The sequence below is a fragment of the Pygoscelis adeliae genome, unplaced genomic scaffold (assembly GCF_000699105.1).
Source record: "Pygoscelis adeliae isolate BGI_AS28 unplaced genomic scaffold, ASM69910v1 Scaffold242, whole genome shotgun sequence".
In the NCBI taxonomy this organism is placed as follows: Eukaryota; Metazoa; Chordata; class Aves; order Sphenisciformes; family Spheniscidae; genus Pygoscelis; species Pygoscelis adeliae.
The window spans coordinates 3,064,118-3,086,988 of record NW_008824369.1 but is presented as its reverse complement, the minus strand read 5'-3'; the positions used below and the strand labels follow the sequence as shown (position 1 = coordinate 3,086,988).

General features: G+C 40.3%; 1 protein-coding gene across 1 annotated transcript in view; it reads left to right on the top strand.

The window, feature by feature from the left end:
* MAD1L1 (MAD1 mitotic arrest deficient-like 1 (yeast)) overlaps positions 1–22,871 on the top strand; it is a 382,016-nt gene that overhangs the window by 105,707 nt on the left and 253,438 nt on the right. The window contains exon 11 of the mRNA XM_009320026.1: positions 11,274–11,418. Coding sequence (XP_009318301.1) covers positions 11,274–11,418 — 145 coding nt within the window. The remainder of the gene's footprint in view (positions 1–11,273; positions 11,419–22,871) is intronic.

Below are 22,871 nucleotides of genomic sequence, written 5' to 3'. Positions count from 1 at the left end.
GTTGAATCAACCACTGTGTCCAAAAATGTCTCATAAGCAATTCCACAGGAAACTGAGGCAGCTTAGCCCTCAGGCAGTTTTCATGCAACCCAAATCAGTGGCTGTTGCATAACTTCAGTCGTGCTGATATTTGGCTTGGAAAAGAAGAGGTGAGTTCTGCATCCCTCTCGATACGGACTTAGTGCTCTAGAGGTAGATGCGATGGTATGAGCCGTTACAAACCCTCCAGCTCAGACACTTACTGATTGTGCAAGGACTCCTACTGCATTTTAATCCAGTGTAAAACTGCGGGGATAAAAGCACCACAGAGACAGTCTGAGTGCTTGTGTGATGAATTACGGTGCTGCACTGGTGAGGGCTGAAACTTTTCACACCATACCTGCTGAATCCACGCTAGACTACCACCCCTTCCCTCCAACATCTCAGTGTTGGCACATGGACCTGGTTGATGCATGGTTTGTGATACCAACTGGTCGAAACCAAATTACATTGAACAGAGCTGTTCTTTTATGAGTGGTACAGAAACAAAATGACTTGGGTGCCATGTCTTTAAATTCATTTTCCTATCACAGCTTCACCCCAAAATAAAGCATCTGACCTCTCTGCTCATCTAGTGATTTTGAAACCTGAAACTGCTGCATAAAGGCTATTTACATGTCCACCTGACTAGTTTCTGTATAAAGTATTCATTGCAAAAAGATTGTATAGCGTGTGGTATTGTTTTATTAAACATTTAAAAATATTGATGCAGGAGAATTGATGTAACAGAGCTCTACATGTAGTTGTTCTGGCAGTTCTCCTTCCACAGCGACAGGTTTATTCCTCTTGCCTTACATTGCTCTGAAGGTTCTTTGAGCTAATTTTGAGGAAGGAAATCAGAGGGAAGTAGGTCTCTGTGCCCTGCAGGTAAGTTGTAATAGTGTCAGCAGTCCAGTGGAAGATTCAAATAGTGCTGTGGATTTCTGGGTGGTAATAGGGAAAATGAACATCCACAGAATGTTTTAGGAATAAGGTTAGCAGGACTTCATTAGTAGGTCTGATCTCGGCATACCCTTTTCATGGGGAGGAATTACTGCTTGGAAACAGTGTCTGAGAAAGCAGTTTGCCTCCGCTCAGCTGCCCAAATATACCGGCTGAGCAGAGTGAGAGTGTGCAGCTGTACAGTATTTCTTGGGCTTATGGAGAGCGGGGCTGCAGGGCCACTGCAAAAGGAATGGCAGATATTCATGGTATGGTAGTCTAGCTTGGAAGGATCCCAGTCTCTTTAGTCTCATTATCTGACACAAGATGGCTGGAGACCAGCTCTTCTCTGCTTTGTGGTCTGTGTTTGCTTATATACCCAAAATAGATGTACACGAGAATGAAAAGTAATTTAACTGGGATGAAGCTTACCCCCCCTGGATGTTTTGGGGGCAGTTGCAGCTAACTCTACTGTTTTTTCTCATTCTTGTTCTTAGATATATGTTCTTGCTTTTATGTTTTTTCAACATTAAAATAATATTTGCCCCATATGGAAAATAGGAACTTGGAAGGCAACAACATCAGGGTTGCAAAGTGAAGCTCTCAGAGGGTAGGAAATGCCAGAATTAAAGTCGCCTGACACATCCTTAGTCTAGTTTCCTGTACTGTGCAGGATTCCTGTTTCACTTGGCAGAGATGGTGGATTATGTTGACTTAATGAGCAGCTATTCATGTTTTTCTACAGAAGAATTTAATAATTTATTAGTTGTTTCTTATTCTAACCCTGTTATACCAGATGCAAACCAAGGAGAAAGTGTAGTCTTATCTGGGGGATGCTATTCTGGAATATTTGGAACTTGTTCTTTCAAAACACTTAGCATTACCCAAGGCTTCATACGTTATGAGTAGCTGCTGTTGATTTCGGCAGTAGTGTCACAAAAGACTACCTAATGACTAAGCACCAAGGACTACCTTTGAAAAAGTCATGGTCTCAGCTAGGAGCTCTGGCATAGGCAAGAATCAGAACCAGGTTTTTTGGGAGACTTTCAGTTGCCTTAATGTGAGACCTTTCTCTTTAAGCAATTTCTGTGCTTCATTAATCTTCCAAATTCTGCAGCAAATGAGGCAGAGATCCTGCAGAAAACAGATGCAGTTAGCAGTGAATCCTGATTTATTGTCAGAGCATGGTAGAAAAGATCGTACATTACCATGTCACATTGTTTATGCCCAAAGACATGATGGCACTTGGAAAATTCATGGTTACAGGTCAGGTTATTTGGTCATGGACTTTTAAAGACCTTTGCAGTCTTAGTATGCTTCCATATTTTGGATTTAATGATTAGCAAGTCTGTTACAGTGCTATGGTTAATATGGCTTGAATCATGGTAGACTGCTTTGATGTAAGTTGAGTCAAAGCAGGTGGGAGGCGGATATGAGATGAAGTTAAATTGGTGCTTGTGAGAAAGAAAAGCCAAGAACAGCAGTCTGTTGGAGCACTTGTCATAGATAGCTAAGTGACTTTTCAGCCATTCCTTTACTTTTATCTGTGCCAGTGTCCCATGGGTAAATGCTAGGGGGTAGTACTTAATTGTTTGTTGTCAACAAGTATCCGTTATGAATTATCTTCTGAGTCCCCGCTGAAAACCTAACAGGTTTTCATCGCATAACCTGGAGGGGTTTTAACTGACAAAAGCCTGATGCTGAAATGCTTAGCCCTAGCTTTGAATTTTAGTGAGAATTTTGGTGGGGGTCCATCACAGAATTGTTCTGCAAGGAATATTTTAGACAATTGTGTTTCTGTAAATTCATTCAGATAGCTTTAGATTCAGATATTAAAAAAAAAAAAAAAAGGAAGTGACTGAACAGTAATATACAATACTCATTTCAATACTCATTTCACTGTGGAGTACAGTAATGCACACTGGAAATGAGGTCTCATTGGAAAAGGTCATTTGAAACAGATCCGCAGAACCTTCACGAAGCTGTAATGAGTCACGAGTCTGTGAGGGCTCACTTGTTATATTGCAGTGGAGGGTTTAATGCTTTGTTTTTCTCATCTAAACACTTTGATCCTCTTTATTTTATTAAGATAAGCTATTATCTAACTGTCAGGAGCCTAGAATTTCAGCAGATTTGTTTGCTGACAAGTTGATTCAGCACAACCATTCTCCTACTCACTCCCTACTTCAAGCAAATTTTCCTTTTTTCACTCCTCTTTATCAGTCTTTATCCTCTTTATCCTTTACAGCTCCTCAGCTCTCATGCTGCCTATTCCCAGATGACTTTTCCGCTCTCGTGATAAGTGTTGGTTTGAATGTATAACAGAAATTGGAAATACTCTTAGTCACTCGTGATGTTCATGTCACCAGTTGTTTGTGCTGTGTTGCTGTACTTGTGCTGGAGAGTTGGGCCTGTGACTTGACAGCTTGCTGGGAGGGAGAATACTTATCAAAATCAGAGCATTTACGGGAGATTTTTTACGATGCACATAATACTGGATTGGGTTGAGAAAACTATGCAATGCCTTCATCTCACTTCCCACTTTTGACTGTGCTACAAATTGAAACCCTTCAGGCAAGTGTATTTGGGAGTGAGTGGGGTTGGTGGGGAAGGATAGAGGTGTAGAGGATTAATCTTTATAGTGAGGGAGAAGCAGAAAAAGACTAGTACAAAAAGAGTGAGAAGTTTTGACTTTCTTCATCATATTTAGGCACGGCCGTGAGTTCATCCAGCCCACAAGTGTGATTATAGATTGGTAACTGATGGGTCCAGCTGCATTATTCGTAAAGGTTCAGATTGAAATGAAATCATGGAGGGCGATTTTCTGTCTCACACTTCAAGGTCAGATGAGAGTACTTATTATTCCCTCTCTGTTTATCTGTGAATGCAAATTGAATTTAGTGATTCCAATTGATGAAATGTTAGAAATATAAAACTCATCAGAGCTGACATGAAGAGAAATTACTGGGTAGAGCTGGCCAGTGACTTCACCATTCCATGTACAGGCCTCTGCTTTGATTAGTAATTATTTCAATCTTTGGGTTTTCTCATTCCCAGTTTTGTTTCAGTTGTTGTCATTTTTGTTTTCAAAGAAAAAAGTGTAATAACACTTTGAAGCATTTAGAATTTGAATTAGATGATGTAAATAAAGCCAGCTGCAGAGAGGATGCTTGGATCCTGGCCGGAGAAAAGGTTTTCTTTCAAAATTCTTCCTTGGGGTTAGTTTTTGGGTTTTTGTTTGTTTGTTTGTTTTTTCCTCCCTCCTATGACACTTCCCTTTCTCCAGTGTTTTGTTCCCTTGCATTGCACTGAATGTTCAAAGCTGACGTGGGGTGTGATGGGGAAGAGAGCAGCCATCTGCCACCTTTTGGTGCTGAAGCTCCGTGCATTTCCTTACTGACATATTGCCCACAGACTGACCTTCCTCACCAGCCAGTGTTGTTTGGAGAGCAAAAACTAGGACCTGCAAAGGGGACCAAATGAGCATGGCTCTTACTGAAGTAATCGGAATGGAGATACTCTCTTCCCAACTCACTGTAATGCATTTTGGACAATTCAGTGAATCTCTTTGCTCAGCCTGGTGTATCACTCTGTGGTCAGAAGGCATTGCTGTAGCGTGTGCCCTGTTCTCTGCAGTGTTGGAAAGACACTTTTAACTTGTACAGGGGGGGATTATTCTTATCTCAGAGTGGGAGTGGAAAATCCTTATCAGCGAATGCTCTTTAAAAGTAGGCAGTCCTCCGTAATTGCCAAATGCCACATACAAAATTATGATCCAGAGATAGATGATACATGCTGTGCAGGCTGTATGCTGTGTTAATAATCGTAGAGGACCGTTGTTTTTAACTCCTGCTTTTTAATTACTTGCCTTTTATTAAGAACGTTTAGTATTTGCTTCTCTACCAAGCACTGCAAAGGGAATCAGTTTGCTCAGATTGCAAGTGTGTCTGACTTGTTGATTCAGAACAAGAGCCATGAGCGTTTGGACATACCAAAAGCCCTTAATAGATTTGTCTACATAAGCTATTATAAATCACTTTGTGTATTCAACTATCAGCTTGATTTCTCCTGTAGCCAGTTTTGCTGAAGACAGCAGCATTTTCAAGTTAGTAAGCATGCAACAAGCAGTGTGGGTTCAGTGGTTTTTAAATACCAGTAGAAGTTTTATTCACCAAATAAATGCCTTTAATAGAAGCTTTGGCCTTATGAACACTTCAGGTTTGGAGGCTTACAGACATTTATGCCTGTAGTTATCTCACCCTTGAAATAGTTTACATTCCAGAAGTCAGTGATGGATGTATTTGACAAACTGTTCCTGTTTCAACTTAAAACCACATAAGTCTCTCATTTATTAAGACATTGCTTTCATTCTCATCTTGATGGTGGATGTGGAAAGCATGTTTATTAGCACAACAGTAAATGTCACATTGAGTGGCTGATTAAATGTCTGTTCAGATAGAGCCACACTGGCCTTTGCGTTTTGGCAGCATTCCTGTTTTTGGTTCCTTTGGGTTGTTGCGGTCAGCAAAGCCGTGTATGTTGCAGCAAGCGTGTTGACCCCCTAATGAAAGGAATCAGAGGGTGCCTGATGTGAATTTCTTTTAGTAAATCCTACCTCCTGCCAGTCAATTATGGCTATTGTACTGGGGCTGGGACATAAAATTTGTGTTATTTTTGTTCTGTAACCATTCACTTTGAAGGAACTGCATTTCTGAGCCTGATATTTATGCTGCTGGTTAGGGAGTAAAATTAAATACTGTCTCAACAATAAAACATATTGCCAGTGTACCAATAAAGCTCCAAACATCTGTCTGCTTCTTACCTATTTAATCTGTCCACACTAGCAAAATAATTATCTTTATGTTGTTCCCTCATTATAAATTCAGTATGATTCAAGTCTTCGTTGTATGTAGAGCAGCAACGTAACATATGAACTGCTTATTTCTGAATGATTTGTGATTTATGGAAGCCTGATGATGGTGAATTATATAAAAGTCTTTGAGAAAATACAAAGTGTGAATGAAGAGAAAGTTTGTGATGTTTTCTGAAGACTTGGGAGAAATAAATAGCAAGAAGAAAGCTTGTTTTCCTACTGACTCTCTGTAGACTATTTTGTGTAGAGTTTTCTGTAGCAGTGTTTCATATGGCTCATAGTCTATAAGGCACAGTTAAAGCTTTGAATAAAATATGGCCTGTGTGATAACTTCCACTGAAGATGTTAATATTTTGTATCGTTGCTCTTTCTGAATGTAGTAACCAAATAACAGATAACATGGAAATGTTGGCTCCACAGTTCCCACTTTAGCACGTTGCAGTAGCAGCGCAGTGTTTGAGGGCAGAGATGGATGCTGCTGCTTCAGTACATTCACAATTCTGTATGTGAAGAAGAAAGGAAGCAGAATACGATGCCAAACAATCTTATTTTAATAAAAGTTAGCACCCAAACCTTTGACTTTTGAGCTGATACTTGTAGCACTAAAATCATCTCCTCCATCCTGATGTTTGTTTTTCTAGTTTACCTGCCTTAAATTTGTTACTTTCGGCAGCTCCATTCTGCAGCAGTGTTCTCAGAGCTCCCATCCGTCTTTTCAGCAGCATTTTATAATGGATCAAATTTTTTCGTTTTTAATGTAAGATGGAAATTTTTCTGTTTTGCCAAGCCCCACCTTTTCTTGTGTCCTGTCCCTTTTTAGGTCAGACTATTTTTGTCGACATCATCTCCCTTCTGTTTTTCCTTTTTAATTCCCCTCCCAGATGATGGTGCTTCCCGTTGAGGCAGGTTGGGCAGAGGCTGAGGGGGGAGGAAGTCTGTGCCACAAATTGGAGGTTGGAAGGAGCCTTGAGGGAGGGCACGGACAGGGATGTTCTGCTGCTATCCACTGGACAATATGAAGACATGCTGGAGTTACCCTGTTGCTACTTTTGCTTTCATGTTGGCTTATAAAACCTGAGGGAGAAGAACTGGAATGAAAAACAACATTTTTGTTCAAGCTCTCTGTTTATCAGTTTCCAGTGTGGTTTATGCCTTTGTGTGTATTGTCTATAAATGTGTAGATACATTGAGAAGGCTCTAAGTTGTCAAGTCTCTGGAATGGGTGTGCTTTTCTTCATCCAAATGTCTTGCTACAAAACAATTTCCCTTGCTCCTTTTTGCCTCATTAGCTTGTGAGCTAACCTTTTTATCTTGGACTCTGTCATGAAGATGTTGATAGTTGCAGTGTGTTTCTTTTTTCTGTTCTATATGTGCAATAGCACTGTCATCATGTTTTCCCTCTGTGCATCTTCAGTGTTCTTCCCGTCCGCGCTCCCTGGTTCTCAGTGCTTTCTCTTTGATGTGATCCTCGATTCTGACAGTTGGCCCCGGTATGTGCAAGTGTCTCATCTTTTCCTGAGTTGCAACATGACCCAGACAGTGTTGCTCTGCTAATTGTCTCTGTGCTGCTGTGGACCTCTTGTTTTCCTCTCAGGTTGCTACACAGACTGGTTCTGGCATCCTGTTTGCTTCCCCTGTTATTTTTTTAGTATCTCTGAGGTGGTAACTTGGCTACTGAAAGGATGGAATGATTAAAATAATGTTTTATGGATCATTGGAGGGGAAAAAAAAAGCTGTCAGCTGCTTTTGTAATTTTTTGAAGGACATTATTAAAATGTATCTCATAGCTTCAGCATTCACTCTCTGCTGTCATTGTTCTCAGTCTTTCAAAGAACATTCTGGAAAATGAAGTTTAATCATTAAGATTACATTAAAGTGGATTACAGAAGGGAAGAGCAAAATATGAAGAGTCTCAACAGCTCAGAACAGAAAGATGTTGGCATCTCATTCACTGGGATGTGGAACAAGGAACATTAGTAGGCTGATAAACAGAAATGACTTTTTCTCTTTAAGGCTTAAAAGGTTTATTTTGAACTTGCAAAGATTTTAAAAAATGCCAGTTCTCCAAGCTTATGTTGAACGGAGAACTTTGGGCCTATTTTATTTTTTTTAAATGCTCATTTTGAGTGAGCAATTACTTTTGAAAAGCCATAGGTGTCATCAGTATGGAAGAAGAGTCCCCACATCTAACTTTAATTGTATTTGCTGCTGGGTATCTACTTTCAAATCCTGTTTTGTATCAATAAGGAATATAACTTTGTTTTTGGATTTTTTCTTATAGATGGTTTATGTTGTATTTGGTGCAGTTTCTGGAAAAATTATCAATCTGTCCTAAGAGAGGAAGAAATGATCTTAATAATTTGCTTTGGCATAGTGTGGAGAATTGTAAGTTGAATTTCACACTTCTTATAGCAAGGAAACCTGTGGTAACAGAGTCAGTTCAGAGAAGTTTAAGTATTTTCTCTGCATTCATAGACATCTCTGGCATTTAAATTTTATCTACATTAGCATCACATTTGATCTGAGGCTGAAATATAAGCAGATGATGGTATTCTTTCCAAACACTATGCAATGGCCGAGGAAATTGTCCATTTATCTCCCGTGGCTTAATTTTTCTCATGTTTTGAAACACTAATTTTCCAATCTAGTTTGAGAGGTGTGTATATGGCTGAATGTCTGTGCTCTCCGTGAAACGTGAATCTCAAATAAACTTCAGTATTTCAAGAAGGAAACCTAGCACATATCTCATTTTTTTTGTGAATGTCAGCTCAATCATAATCCGTCTGTCCACTCAGCATTTATAGAAATAGGTCACAATATTGGAAGATGAAGAAAAAAAGATTTCTCCATTGTCCTATCAAAATGTTTTGCAATAATCAAATGCGAGATTCTGGCTGTTTTGTAGTATTTAATCTTATGTTTGCATTTTTGCTTCTGTTCTGACTCTAATGAGGACTAAGTTTCTTTGATAGAGCAAATTATATTTGCAGTAAGGTTTCTGTAGTGTGATTTAATTTGTTATAATACAGTTGTTGAGGTTTTTGTACTTATATTTACCCTATGCATAGAAAAAGAATATTGTTGAGCAAACTCTAATGAATCTTAAGACAATGGCTGAGGTTACCTGGTCTCACCCATCCGTTCTGCCCTGTCTTGGAGGCTGACCTGTTGGAAACTTAGTAGGCTGGCACATATGCATGGCTGTAAAGTCTGTCTTGGCACAAGCTTAGCAAAGTCTGTCTTAGTACAAGCCCTGTGGAAAGGGGGATAAATGTTTTGAGCCTAGGATTTTGAGGGGCATGGTGTGATGAATCTTCCTGTTACATTTTAAGATGTCGCCCAAGTTGTGTCCATCTACTGGAAATTACTGTCAGCCTAAATTGCACCTGAAGGGGTGTTTAAGGTGTAGGGTGCTGTATTGTGAACTGAGCAGCTGAGGTGTGAGCACATGTTTGAGTTTGCTAGCTGTACTGCAAAGTGGTAACCTCCAACAAAAGGATGGGCTGGAGAGCAGTGGTGGGTAGCTTTATAATTTGGCAACTGTAAGTTCTGAATGATGTGGGTTTTGTACACTGCAAGTAATCACTTCTTCAGTGACATATATGTGCTTGTGACATTTGACGTCTCGGTTATACCACTTAATTTTATCCTATGTTTCACAGTATGCCGGGACTCAACCTGCTATTTGTCGTCTTTGGATGTTGGCTTCTAGGAAATTTTTTAATATGGATTTATTTGCAGAATCCGACAAGAGTTGATTCTCTACTTTATCCTGTGGAGTTCTTGCACTGTTCAATAAGAAAAAGGGTAGTGTTTCTATTAAGTGTCCACAAGACTGAATTTCAGATGTTTGAGGTTGGGATGGGGAAGGGAGTATCCAGTGCAAGGCTGGCGCTGCTTCATGTTCCATCACCATAGATACTGCTCTTGGGCACAGGTTCCCTTTTTAACTGATTAATTAAACCAGAACCAAGGAAGTAGTGGTGCCCTGGTAATGAAATTATCCATTTTCAAATGCAGATTTGATGCTCTCTTGATGAACTTTCCCACCTGAATACAACAATGAAGAGACTATTTCACAGTCCCTGATTATTAGATTGGTCTGTGAATGGTTCCAAATTGAACTGGAGCTTTAAACAAGCTTCTAATTCATCCAGTGTTTTAAAATGCCTATTTTTCTTCAAGGAGGAGTATTTTGAGGTAGGGAGACAGCTGCTGGGGGATTTTGGTGAATTCCCACATAAATTTCCCAAGAAGTACAATCTGGTGACCTGGCAGCGCAGAATATACTTGATTTACGCTAAGAGTGTCTTTTAAGGCAGTGTTCCCTTTCAGATCTATCTAAACAGTACCTTAACAATAGTGCTATTTTATTTAAAAGCACTTTTATTTATTTTCTTTTAATTATAATGATAAAGAATGAAGCACTCATAAATTTTCCAGTGTTGTTTTTAGCGTCAGAGAAACAAAGATCTTCTGTTCCTGAGTAAGCTAGAGGTGTTGGTTTTGATCTTTCTAGCTTGCTTGAGGGTTTTTGACTTGTGTGCAATACTTTTTTTCATGTCCTGCTCACTCTTTAAATACTTAAAGTTAGTGCAGTCTTGGATAAACTTGTCATACTTAAATTATGAACTGACTCTTAACAATCACAAGAATTGTTTCACTCTTATTTGTTATTGATCAAGTACTTTGCCAGCATACTTGATCTGTGATGAATTGCTTGATGAGCGCATCGGAACAGCTGTCCATTAGTGTCCCAGCAGCAGACTGAGTGCCTGAAGGGCATGCATGAAGAACATCTCCAGGAATACATGGATAATTGTGCGTCACCATGTCATGCTGCACAGAGAGCTGAGAAGAAGAAGGACCAAGCTATTCTGGCTTAATTGAGAATCATGTCCACGTTGCAAAAGAAATGCTAATCACCTGGCCTCAGACGACATTTCTCTTCCAATGTAGGTTGCTGGCAAGAACAATGTGCAGGTGGTGGCTATAATTACTTGCTAAGTATTATCTGTCTGTCACAGCAGATCATATTAAACCTCAGTTTTACTTCTACTTTGTTATAAAAAGATTAAAAGATACAGTAGAACCCGAGATCATGTGTCATTTGTTGAAAACAAGGCGGCATCTCAAAGGCAAACTGGTTGATTTTGAAATAGATATGCAGTTATGTAAATGCTTTGTATATGTGAGGTTCCAGTAATTGTCTTGTGCTGAACAAGAAGGCTGTCACTGGGATGGTTCTTCTCTCATGTCTTTTTCTGAGAACAGCTGATAATGGGACTGCAGCTACTCGATTTCCAGTGCTGCAGCCGTAAGATGAAATGGCACCAGCCCCAGTGTCCTGGTATCATGGTGATGCCTCTCCTCTCAGGTTTTTCTGATCTGACTTAGAGGCAGTGGTCAAGATTTCACAGGTCTGTATTATCTTTTTTAGTGCCCGAATACTGGAGAAGGCCCGGCAGCAGCTGCAGGAAGAAATGCTACGGATTCAGAGCCAGCTCTTGGATGAGAAGAAGAAGCGTGAGCAGCACGAAGCACTGGTCAGACGGCTGCAGAAACGTGTACTGCTACTCACCAAGGTGAGTTTCTAGATAACGTTTGGAAAAGCCCGTGTCCTTCTTTCTTTCCTCCAGGTGTAGTCCTTGCTATTTCTTCTTTGTTCACCTCTGTAACTGGTACTACAAAGTTAATATGGGGTCTTTGTGTGGCGAGTGCTATAGGAGACATGAAACTTGTCTTTAGGGCTGTGTTAGAATAAAAGTACTATGCATCCTAAGGCTTTGCTAGTGTTCCCCCCATCCGGGCTCATGTTGTGTTGGCGATATGTGACTTTGTCTCAGGCTTGGTGTTTGTGTGAGGGCAGAGAATTGAATCATGTTGTCGCTAGAGTGTTTTGAGCCACTGAAGGAAAATTATAATGGCTTTGGCTTCATCGCCTCCTTTCCTAAAGAGAACGAAACAGCGGCACCTAGTCAACTGTTCCTGTGGAAAAACAATTTACAGAGTAAGAGATTTGCTGAAAGTCTGTTCGAATGTAATGGTAGGCACTAGACCAGTAAATTGAAAATACGTTTTAAGATTCTTTCTATAGGATATATCAAAGAAGTCTGCATTACCCTATATCAGGTATGCTCTCGTGATGGAATTCTATACAATAATTTTGAAGTCTGTAGAGCATTGAAAATTTTATATTAAATTCTGAGAGCGCTCTTTACCCAAAGGGAATAATAATTCTCTATAGTCAGAATGATAGGTACTTCACTTTCCAAGAATACTCCTTATAAAACTTCACTCATCTGAGCAATCTCCCTGATGTTATAAAGCTGTTCACGTAAGTAAGCTTATGTGTGTGCATAAGGTCAGACTCGAGTAGTTAGAGTGAGTGAGAGGGAGCCAGGCACGTCACTGTGTACGGGAAGGAAAGATGCTGGTATGGGAGTGTCTGAGCAAGAGGGAAAGGAACTGTTCTGTTGCTTGTGCTTTAGGCTTTAATTTTCAATGTCAGCTAAAGCATTTTGATTGGTTTTAATTAATTTTAATTAATTTTGTTAAGCCAAAGAATCTGTGATGTATGGTGTGATAAAGCAGGGCTTCTTGACGCATGAAGCAACTGCTTTACAAGAGGATATTCTGTCTTCCCCCTGAAGAGGAGTACAGGAAAAGTTGGAAATGTCCTTCATCAGACCATGGCAAATAAACTTGTATTTTGACAGTGGAAGTTTTCAGTGTGCTCAATGATTCCTCAACTGACCTGTTTTAAAGGAATAAAGACTCAGCTGTTCTCTGAAAATTCATATTCCATCCAGGGAATGCTAGGGGTCCTTTGTGAAGAAGTGCATGCATTGTGGTACTTGGGCAATCTATCCTTGGCACTATTTCTCCTACTGGTTGTTCTTCTCCTGCAAAATCAGAAAAAGGAATTTTATTTAATTAAAAAAGTATGATATTGTGATTTAAAATGAGACTGAGCAAATATATTGCCTGTTAAAAATAATTATTTTACATTGAAAGCATATCACCTGGAATGGTATTTAATCATCTAATTAGTGGCATCAGTAGTACAGTGTGCTTCTATGTAATTTGAGAATGGAAAAGATGAGCTCTCTCTATTGAATCTTTGTCTTGTTAAATAGGACTGTGAAAACCTAATTTGGGGGGAGACAATTGTATATATGATTGAATTGCTATTGCTTTTGATAGTGTGATTTTTGCATTTGTGTATATTTGACCCTCTAGTAGGGCAGTGAATCTGTTCCCGTATGCTGAGCAAATAAGGATTGAAAGGCATCAGACATGTTTAACAGCACAAATTTAATGCAGTAACAGCTATCCTTTCTTTGGGCTCAAATTGTACCCTGGAAGTCTCAGGCCTTGAATATCTTGTAAAAGATCAATAGAAAACAATAAGCTGTTCTTCATTTGATAACAGCAGTATCTAATATTTTAGTAGTAAACATACTCTCTTCAGGAGGTACTTGCTTTGCCAATCTGATTCCTTCTCAGCTTACTCTTATGGCTACTGAATTTTTTTCCTGAAGATTCAAACAATAATTTTTGGCTTTCACAGATTGCCTGTCTCACTTGTTCAGTCTTGTTCATTTTCTACCTGCCACTGTCTCTGTCTTTCTTGGTTGCTCTCGTATTTCCATTTCAGTGCATTCAGTGCATTTAACTTCTCCCTCCATTGCTTGCTTCCTCGCCTCGTTTATTTCTTTTGGGCTTTCTTGACCTTGCTTGGGCCTTTCCAGTTGGTTTACTGTTTGGAATTGGCACAATTGTCAGTCTAGGATAGTGTGGTGAGTGACTACAAATCTCGCTTCCCTGGCAGACTTGAAGAACAGCGTTCTCCAGTCTTTGACATATTAGTGCAGTGGTCCAGCCCGATCGATTCCACCTCTGACAGTGGGATGGCGTAGGAGCTGTGTCCTGGTTATTCATGTTGACAAACTGCTGTTTAGAACATGTTAGTTGATTACTTTCTCCCATATGTCCTTGTAAATCAGGGCAGTACTTAAGTTTTCTGATCCACATGTTTTCAGTGAAACGTAAACTAGATTTGGACACTCTAGAGGTTTTCAGACATTGATGGCTTGAAGGTATCTCCTGGAGTGTCACTGTTCACTTAAGGTGATGAAGAAGAAATTGATGTTTAAAGGGATGTATTCACTCGCTCTTTTAGAAATGCACTTGGCTGGGTTCGCTGCCTGTTGTGCTGTCTTTTTGCTTTGGCTTTGCTCAGAGTTTTAGGGAAATCTTTAATCTTTGCTTTATTACCTGAGGTAGTTCTGATACAGCAGCAGTGGGACATAATCTGAAATGCTGGGAAAAGACCTAGTCCACCTCTGCCCTTTTTCCTGTTTGATTTACTGCTGTATTGGCTTTGAATGCCATGTTTACCTACACAGTTTTGTATTTGACTTTTGTGTTGTCCTTAAGCTTGTGAGTATTTCTCTTTTTCTGAGAGCTTTGCACACTACTCCTGGTCTTTGTTCACGGTTTATTAAAAACGGACAATTCTGCTACTGAATGGCTAAAATTTGAATCTCTTCAGAAATTTTATATGACATGTAGGTCTCCCAAAATGAAAAACCCTTTCTGAAAATCCTCATCTGAGTGCAAGCAGCTGATTGAGTCAATATTTAATGGAAACAAAGCTCTGGTCTACTTGTTTCAGGAGGGCAGCTTTCAGGAGGCACAAATGGACCTTGTGCAACAGAAGGGAGGTTGGAGCAATAAAGGCACACTGAAGGGTTCCCAAAGCCTTCTGATGTGGAGGGCCAAAAGTTGGCTTACATGGATCATTTTAGGGTTGTCACCTCCTCCTCTCCTCTCCTCTCCTCTCCTCTCCTCGTGTGATTTTACCTGGTTGCGATCAGCCCTTAGCTGTATTCCTTACTTAGTTGCTGTTAGGGTTCAGACCTGCCAGCCTCTTCTGCACGTGTGCAGTTCAGTGACTCCTTAAAACAGTTATTTCATCTGTGCACAGAGCTGGTGGACATAACTGCATGAAGCTGCAGAGTGACTAGGAACAGCCTATAACACATGCAGAGATTTGACCAGAGACAAAATGTGCTGCTTTTTTGCAGCTGGTGTGTGATCCTGCGGGGAAGCTCTTGCCTATTTGCATACACCAAAACTCAAAATGTGAAGCCCAAGTTCAGTTACTTCTTGTAACATTCCAAATGAGTCCAATTTGCTTCTGAAATTGTAGACTTTGTGAATGTACACTGTCCTAATTGCATCCCTTGCTCTCGTTATAAGGCATAACACAGCAAATGAATGAATCTGATTGTACTGGATGTTGTTGTTTTGCTGTGTTTATTTCCCATCTGTGCATTTGTCTGCCTTTGGGTACTCCGCTGCCCCAAGAAGAGGCTGAAAAATTCCATTTTGTGTTCTGAGCGTTCAACCAGATCATGTGATCGGATAGGAAATCTTTGTCTATTGAGACATAATTTAGGCCATCACCATAAAAGTTGGAGATTAAACGAGTATTGATTAACTAACTCCAGCTGAGTGTTCATACCACATGTTCCTGGAGATATCTTCGCAAGAGTCAGTGCAAAGTATGTAAGTGACTCTCAGAGCTGAGAATGGCAGAGATGCATCACAAATGGGACTAGGTAATTAAACTGTTCATTAAGCATGGCAGATGCAGAGTTCATGGCTTGATTCGCCATCTGCTTTGTTTTGTAATCAGTAAAGATTTAAAATAATGCTGCTGGTTTCTCTGTCATATTGGGTCCTGCATGATGTTTTTTTTCTTAGGAGGCAGACGATTTTAAAGTACAAGGAAGGATCTTAAAGTTCTAGGGATTCAGTGAGGGAGGTGAGTTAACCCTTTTTCTGGGATATGTAAAAATTTAACTTTAAATATTGCACTCAATAGCAATAAAAGCAGCCAGTCTGGCAAACAGATGCCTTGCAACAGACCTTCTTTTGGGTATTACGCCCTGTGCTCTGCATCCAGGTAGCATGGACAGCTTTGGGGCAGAACTGAGCTGCTCCTCTGTGTTATGGGCAGTATCGAATGCTTTTCCCTGGCTATTATGATATGATGCTTCTTCCTTCCTTCAATCCACTTCATGACTCCATGTGTATCATTTAAGCAGTGCCATTACTCATGCATCTCCAGCTGGGCTGCCACTCTATGTGTGATTGTTAACTGCTGTCAGCCTGACCCTTGCCAATCCTTTCCCTCTGCTCACCGTGTCTCCCCTCCGTAGGTTTTTATAAACCCATGGAAGTTATCTTCCTTTTTATGCCTGCAAATAAATACATTTTAAAGCGATTCCAGTGCTCCCTCTTCTATGATTCAGCAAGGCAAGTTTTGTCAGGTGAGATAGCACGATCATCCTGCGTGCTTGAGAAGAGGGGAGACAAGGCACTTTGTGTTTGAAAGAGACTCAACAACCTTTTAGATTGAGCGCAGCTCCCTTTAATTTCAACTTGATTATATTAATCAGTTAAATAATTTCACAGAAAAGGTGATTGGTAGTTATGGGTGGAGGGGGATGATAGCAAGGGAAGAGAGAAGATCATTAACAGCTGTGGGACAGAGAGGAAGAGGTAATTGCTGCCTGCGGAATACGGGGGGTTTGAACAGGTCTCTGCTGAATTGTAATTTTTAGTATCCAGTAACATAATGAATTTTAATTCCCAGATTCCTCTTGTAGGATGCCTCTTTTAAAGCATGAGGACTAACAGGTCAGAGATGAGGTAGATGCTTTTATGAAAAATCTCCCCTCTCCCCCCCCGTCAGCTGGTGTTACGTTGATCCCAAGTTCAGTCTGATGCAGGGTGGTTGTTAGGCTTTGTGTTCGTGGTTTACACAGGAGTGTCTGGGTTACTGGATAAAGCGTGTTAAGTTTTGTGAGGAGAAAGTGGGATTTTGGGGTTTGATAACTGCTGCTGTAGGCTTTTGCTGTTAAGGTTGAGGAAATACCACATTTTGTGTTTGCTTCTGTTGGTCTCTGACAGCGTTGTGTCTTGTGAGGTGGAGGTGTTTCAGTGAAAGAGTTCTGGGAGGATTTCTTTTAACACTAGGGTTTTTTTTCCCCTGTGTAACCCAAATTTGTTGTGGTTTTTTTTTGAGTAACTTCTTCCAGTTACTTACTGTGTCACATTTTTTCAGTCCTGATCCACCTAACCACCTTCTGGAGCTCAGGCAGCTGCCTCCTAAATGTAGCAGCATTGGAGGTAATTTGCTGTACCACTCTTTGCCTGCAATGGATGCTCCACAAGGAGATTCTGCAAATATTTACTCTGACAACACTTTTCCTGTTTATTTTATTTTTTAAAAATGTCTGTCACTGGTCTACTTCACCTTTCTTAATCATCTTGCTGTCTGCATTGTAGGGACCTTTAAACCATGCTCTCCCCTTCCATATGTAACAGCTTTCTAGGATCTATTGACCTGGTTTCAAATATCTCGAGACCTCAGATTTTGAGAGTGATTTTTCTCCTTTGTCTGTACCCCCTAATTTGTCTGCTTCTGGGTTTTATTTAGCTTGTAATGGAATGGTCTGACTCTAGTTTTCATGGAATTTGCTACAGAAAATACAAAAGAACAAATATAAAGTTTATCAGCCTCACCGTAGTCTTGACTGTGTTACATAAGTCACTCAGCTCTGCAACTATAGAAGCATGGCAGTGTTGGTGGCTCCACCCTGCCTTTCTCATGAACCAGTCATAACATCTAATGAAATGGTTTCATCTGCAGTGCCTGCGCTGCCCTTTCTGTAGCATGCTGATCAGAATCCCACAATACTCTAACGGCAATTTTTGCAGAGATTTGTACAATGACAGACTAACTTTGTGCTGATTTATACTTGGTGCTTCGTTATATTCATTACAAGATCTTATTTGCATGCTTGACATTTTAAAATATTGTATTTGGAATGTGTTCTTTATTTTGAGACCTTTATTAAGCAACCTCAGTCTAAGGGTTTAATTGTTACTGATAGCTAAGAGTATAATTACCTCAGTAAAATATCATGACTATATTAAGCAAATGGAAATTGTCTTCCAGAATAAAGTGAGTACAAGCCATTTTCCTTTGAAACAGGCTGTTCCACGAGGCCTGCTAATATCGTTTGCTAATACAATTGCAGAATCTCTCTATAAAGAATGAATAAGGAGAGCTGAAATCAATGTGTTTGGAGAAGCAGCTGTCTGTAGTCATTTCGAAGCAGTGCACAAAGACCATTTGGAAGAAGGAAGTATCTTTAAACCAGAAAATATTACTGTTTCTCAAGTGAGATTTGCAGATTTCTGAAAGACAGGAGAAATGCGTGTTTTCTGGTATGGGCTCCCACAAGCGCATGCTTTTCTTTTGCTTGGTTTTCTTTGTTTGCCATTAGCTTCCTTACTTTGCCTGATATGGTCATAGGTTTACTACTCACTTTTTTAACTCAATGAAGAAAGTGGCAGAGTTGTTGAGTTCTTGCTTCCTTATCTTGTTCCAAAATTACTTTTAAAAGCCTGAGAGTTCCCTTGGTTTCTGACTTGTCAGTCTGCATCTGTTGAAGGGATCTCTGGATCTGAGATGACCGAGTTTGTTCACCGGCTGTGGGCGCTGCACATGTTTGGGAGCGTGGTCTGCCCTTACCTTCTTGCTTTCTGTTGGATCCTCTCTAGTGAGATCTCTTGATCTGATGTTGCCCTAATTCTTCATAACTAGTGGATAAATTTGCCTTTTCACTGACTTTGGATAGTCTACCTCTTTGTGTACCTATATGGGTACCTGTAGGAATTTGTCCCACAGAGGCATGAAAGTGATATGCTTTTTTAGAGTACAGCTTAGTCACCTTAGGGCTTTCAACATGGAAATGGTGAATGTTAGCTTCAAATTACCAGCCTGGGGGCAGAAGATAAATTGACTCGTGGGCCTTGCTTCCCTTTCCCTTTTAGAAGCACGAAAGAGCTCATAAAAATTATCTTTGCAATTTTTTGGCAATCAGTTCTGTGTAATTCTTTCTCTTGCCTTTTTATGTCTGTGGTAAACTTTGCAATGATAAAAATATGGTGTTCATTACTATCTTTATATCTGATGCTTTTAAGGTGGAGGCACAAGGACAGCCTGTGTATTCTTACTGATGCTGTCTGACATAATTTCTATTTAAGCAAGGTGTTTAGAGGGTTTTTTGAAAATTTTATAACAATTCAGAATATGCAGCAAAGTTAAAAGTTATGTGTTACTTTATGAGGTATTTTTGAAGGTCTGTAGAATTGTGATCTTTTTTCCCAGAATACTGACTGGATTCTGCTTTGTCCTACCGCCACTAGATATTAATGCTCAATGCTAAGAGGTTAGATTATGAAAATTAGAAATATACCCATAAAAGAATTTATTTGACCTTCAGTTCTCGTACTTCTCTGAGAGAAAGGGCTGTAGGACTTCTAAAGGTAAAATATTCAATAAAAAGAAATTAGGTTAATCCAATGTTATGGCTGAGAATTTAAACTCACCCAGGTCAGGTAATTCAAAGTTATAGTTCCCTTGATGCGCGTGCTGTAACATTTATTCCTTAGCTCCTCAGCCCTGAATTATGAAGGATGGTCGAGCGGATATGGCAGACAAGCAAGCGGGAAGATGGATGGGTGGAATGAGGGAGTTCTTGTTAAGGGAAGTTGGGCAGAACAAACCTCACTTCTGCGCCTTGTGAGCAAGGGAAGGGCGAACAGCAAGAGATGGCCGAGTGAGGTAGCTAGGCGTGGGCTTGGGCAGCATCCAAGGACAGGGGAAGGGACTCGGGATTTCTGAACAGCAGGCTCTAAAATACTAGCTAGGATAAGCTTCACAAACAGGGTTTTTTGCATTTCTTTGTTCCTCAAATACTTACGGTTTGAAGGCATTAATATCTGTGCCTCTTAAGAGTTGTGGTATTGCCAGGAGAACTGCGGCTTTGAATCTCTGACTTCTCTCTGTTTTAATTCTCAGCCATAAAACTAGATTAACTGGGTTTGCTTCAAGTTGAATCGCAGTGGATTTTTTTAAAGGATAGGAGAGAGAGATAATTAAGTAATTGCACAGTAGCTTATTTCAACATGTGAGCCTCTGGTAAGAACAGCTGCACTACTCAGACACCAGTCACTCAGAGCATCCTTTCGAATGAAGACCCAAAATCTTTATAAAACTGAAGGACTGTCTGGAGAATTAAGGAGTTTTGGATTGCTCCTGGCACAGTATCATGCAGTACTAACTATTTTGTTCAATGCATGTTCACAACATCTCAGGTCAAGCATTGCTTAAATTGATGAATATATTAGAAGTCAAATGAGTTTTTTCAAAGCATTGTGGAAATGGTCTTTGACCCATGATTTGTTGCATTGAGGAGAAATGAACTGTTCCCTATTTTATGAGCACATTTGCTTATTAACAACATCATTTAAGAGAAACTATAGCAAATTTGAAGAATTGGTCTAGTTTCAGTTAATGAATTCTGATTGACGTCATGAGATTATTATATTATAGGTTTCTCAATATATGGGACATATGCTGTGTTGTTTTGGTTTGTTGTTTTGTTTTTTGGTTTTGTGGGGTTTTTTTAGTGTTGTGTGGGACATCTAGACCAGGAGCCGTGACGAACCATTAACCATAAATTTTCCTGTTCAGGTGGAAGCAATTTGGGACAGTGGGGAAACTGAGGCTTAATTTTCTCTCTCTATGAATTCAGAGCCTCAGGATTTCCCCAGAAATATCACTACCTTTTTTGAAGTCAGGAATTTGAAAGGGGATTAATAGGTAAACAAAGTGTGAGCATGAGACAGGAAAATAAGATAAGCTTTTTACATCAAGATGATGTTTAACTTTCTTCCTGTCGGGAGGAGGAGAAGGAGGAGAACTATTTGATGAGAATCTTATGATTTGTAGAGGTTGTATGTAGGAAGATCCTACAACCCTATGGGGTGTCCAAGCTGCTTTTTGAGCAGTGTTTAAATATGTCTGTTTGTAGTTGTGTCTACATCTTATTTTCCTTGGGTAGTGAAGAAAAAGAATTGTCTAAGGAGTCCAGCAAATGTGTCCTTTGCTTGCTATCACCTTGGCTCCGTAGGAACTGAAATGCGCTTACTCCAATGCCGTATCATCCCAGGTACTTGCTCGCGTATGCAACACTGCGGGAAGCGGAGACTACACCCTACTTGGTCTTCTAGTGAATATTATTTTGGGTGCCACAAGACTGTGTGTAAGGAATTGAGACACAGTGGTTGAAGTGAAAGTAATTGAAGGGGGGAGTGTTTTTAAACTGATCACTTTTCTGCAAGTGTTTGAGAGGGTTTGCACTGAGCTTGTGCCTAGGAGCTGCAAACACCTGGAGGGCTGGGTTTGACATCGAAGGCAAGTATTTTTCACAGGAAAATTTGCATTCTGCTCATTTGCTGTGACAGCCCATGCTGTAACTGCAAGATCTGTTGTTTTGCTGCAGCTGAATACTCTTCCCCCCCGCCCCTTTGCTCCACTCAAGATGTGAGAGCGGCTTCCTCAATTCAGTTTTCTCCACCCTGCTGATGGGACTCTGAAGCTTACATTCGCTTGTCCTGAATCCCTGTAAGGAGCTGTAAAAACTAAATATAGAAAAAAGTGGATGGCAGGACTCAGGGCTCACTCTCCTTGTGTGCATTTGAAGGAGAGATTCAGACTACAACAAGCAGCAGGTCCTAGGTAGAGCCTTGACCTACCTGAGTGTATAGCATGTAGGTTTGGATTGAGGTAGATGGGGTGTGCCCAAAGCCCTGTGGGCTCAACCTCCATGGGACAATGCCTCCATGTCCCTCCGTGGGACAGTGCCAAGAACTCATTCCCCTTTCAGGGAGAGGAGATCCTCTTCCTTCCTTTCTCCCTCTGAGCAGCAGGGTCTTCCTTCCACTGGGAGAAGCAGTTTGAAGAGTCCCTGCTCCCGCACCCTTTCTCCTCTGCCTCTCATGGGAGACTCATAGGTTACAGGTAGGTCCAGGACCAACAGCTGGTTGTTACTGCTTACGTGGATGGGAGAGTAGCTGGGAAGATTAATTCTGTGCATTAAACGTGATTAAATTAAAGGTAAGCGTGGATGTGAAGTAACATTTCTTTCAGTATGTGCACACAGCATAGAGCCATGTGCTTCTACAGGTCATGTGCAAATGAATTTGCAAAATGAATGTGCAGTTCTCAAAATGATCTAGTGTCTGAATTAGCAATTTAAGCAATTTAACTCTTTTTCTCCCCAGTTGCTGTTTTTCCAGACACGTACATAAGCTGCAGAATGTTTTGTGCTTGTAACAGTAGTTCTACTATGTAAATAGTATTTTCAGTTTTACAGATAAGGAAACACTTTCTGGCTTTAAAAAACTAATTTTCTGTTGATAACATACTACCTTTGGAGACCAACTTTCCAGTTGACATTTCTATTACATTAATTACAAAAGAAGAAAAGCTGTGCTTGTTTTGTCACTGGGAAATGCCATTTGCAAAGTTATTGGAAAGCTGACCTTGTCAGAAGTGTTATTGCATTACCCCTCTGCCCAACTGAATGGCAAGAAAAAAATGCAGAAAGAAAAAAGCAATTTCAGGAAATATAATGAAATCAAAACAAAATGCCTTTTATCCCTCTCCAGTGTGAAGATGTTTATTAAGATAGCGTATGTAAGAGTTTGGGGCTGGGGGAAGAATGCTTGTGAACCACTCTAGGTTGTTTTTTAAAAATAAAAACCACCATGCGAGAGAATTTTTGACCTTTTGCATGAAGTGAACGTGAACAAGTGGCAATACTGACTCCAGTGACATCTCTCCCACTCCCTGTTTTAACCCGCTGTAACCCTGACCATCATCCTTTTCCTCCCTTACCCATTCTACACACAAGGCTGCGGGGGCTCAGCCTGCACAGACCGAAGTCCCCGCGCAAGGGCTGGGGTAAGGGTAACCTCTGCCACTGCGGTGCTTGGAGGGTCTGCTGGAAGCAGTTTCTTTCCTACCTCCAGTTCACTCTGCCAGTCCTTTAAGTAAATCTCAGCTCTTCTGTTTGCTTCTAGCAAAATACCAAGCAACTCATCT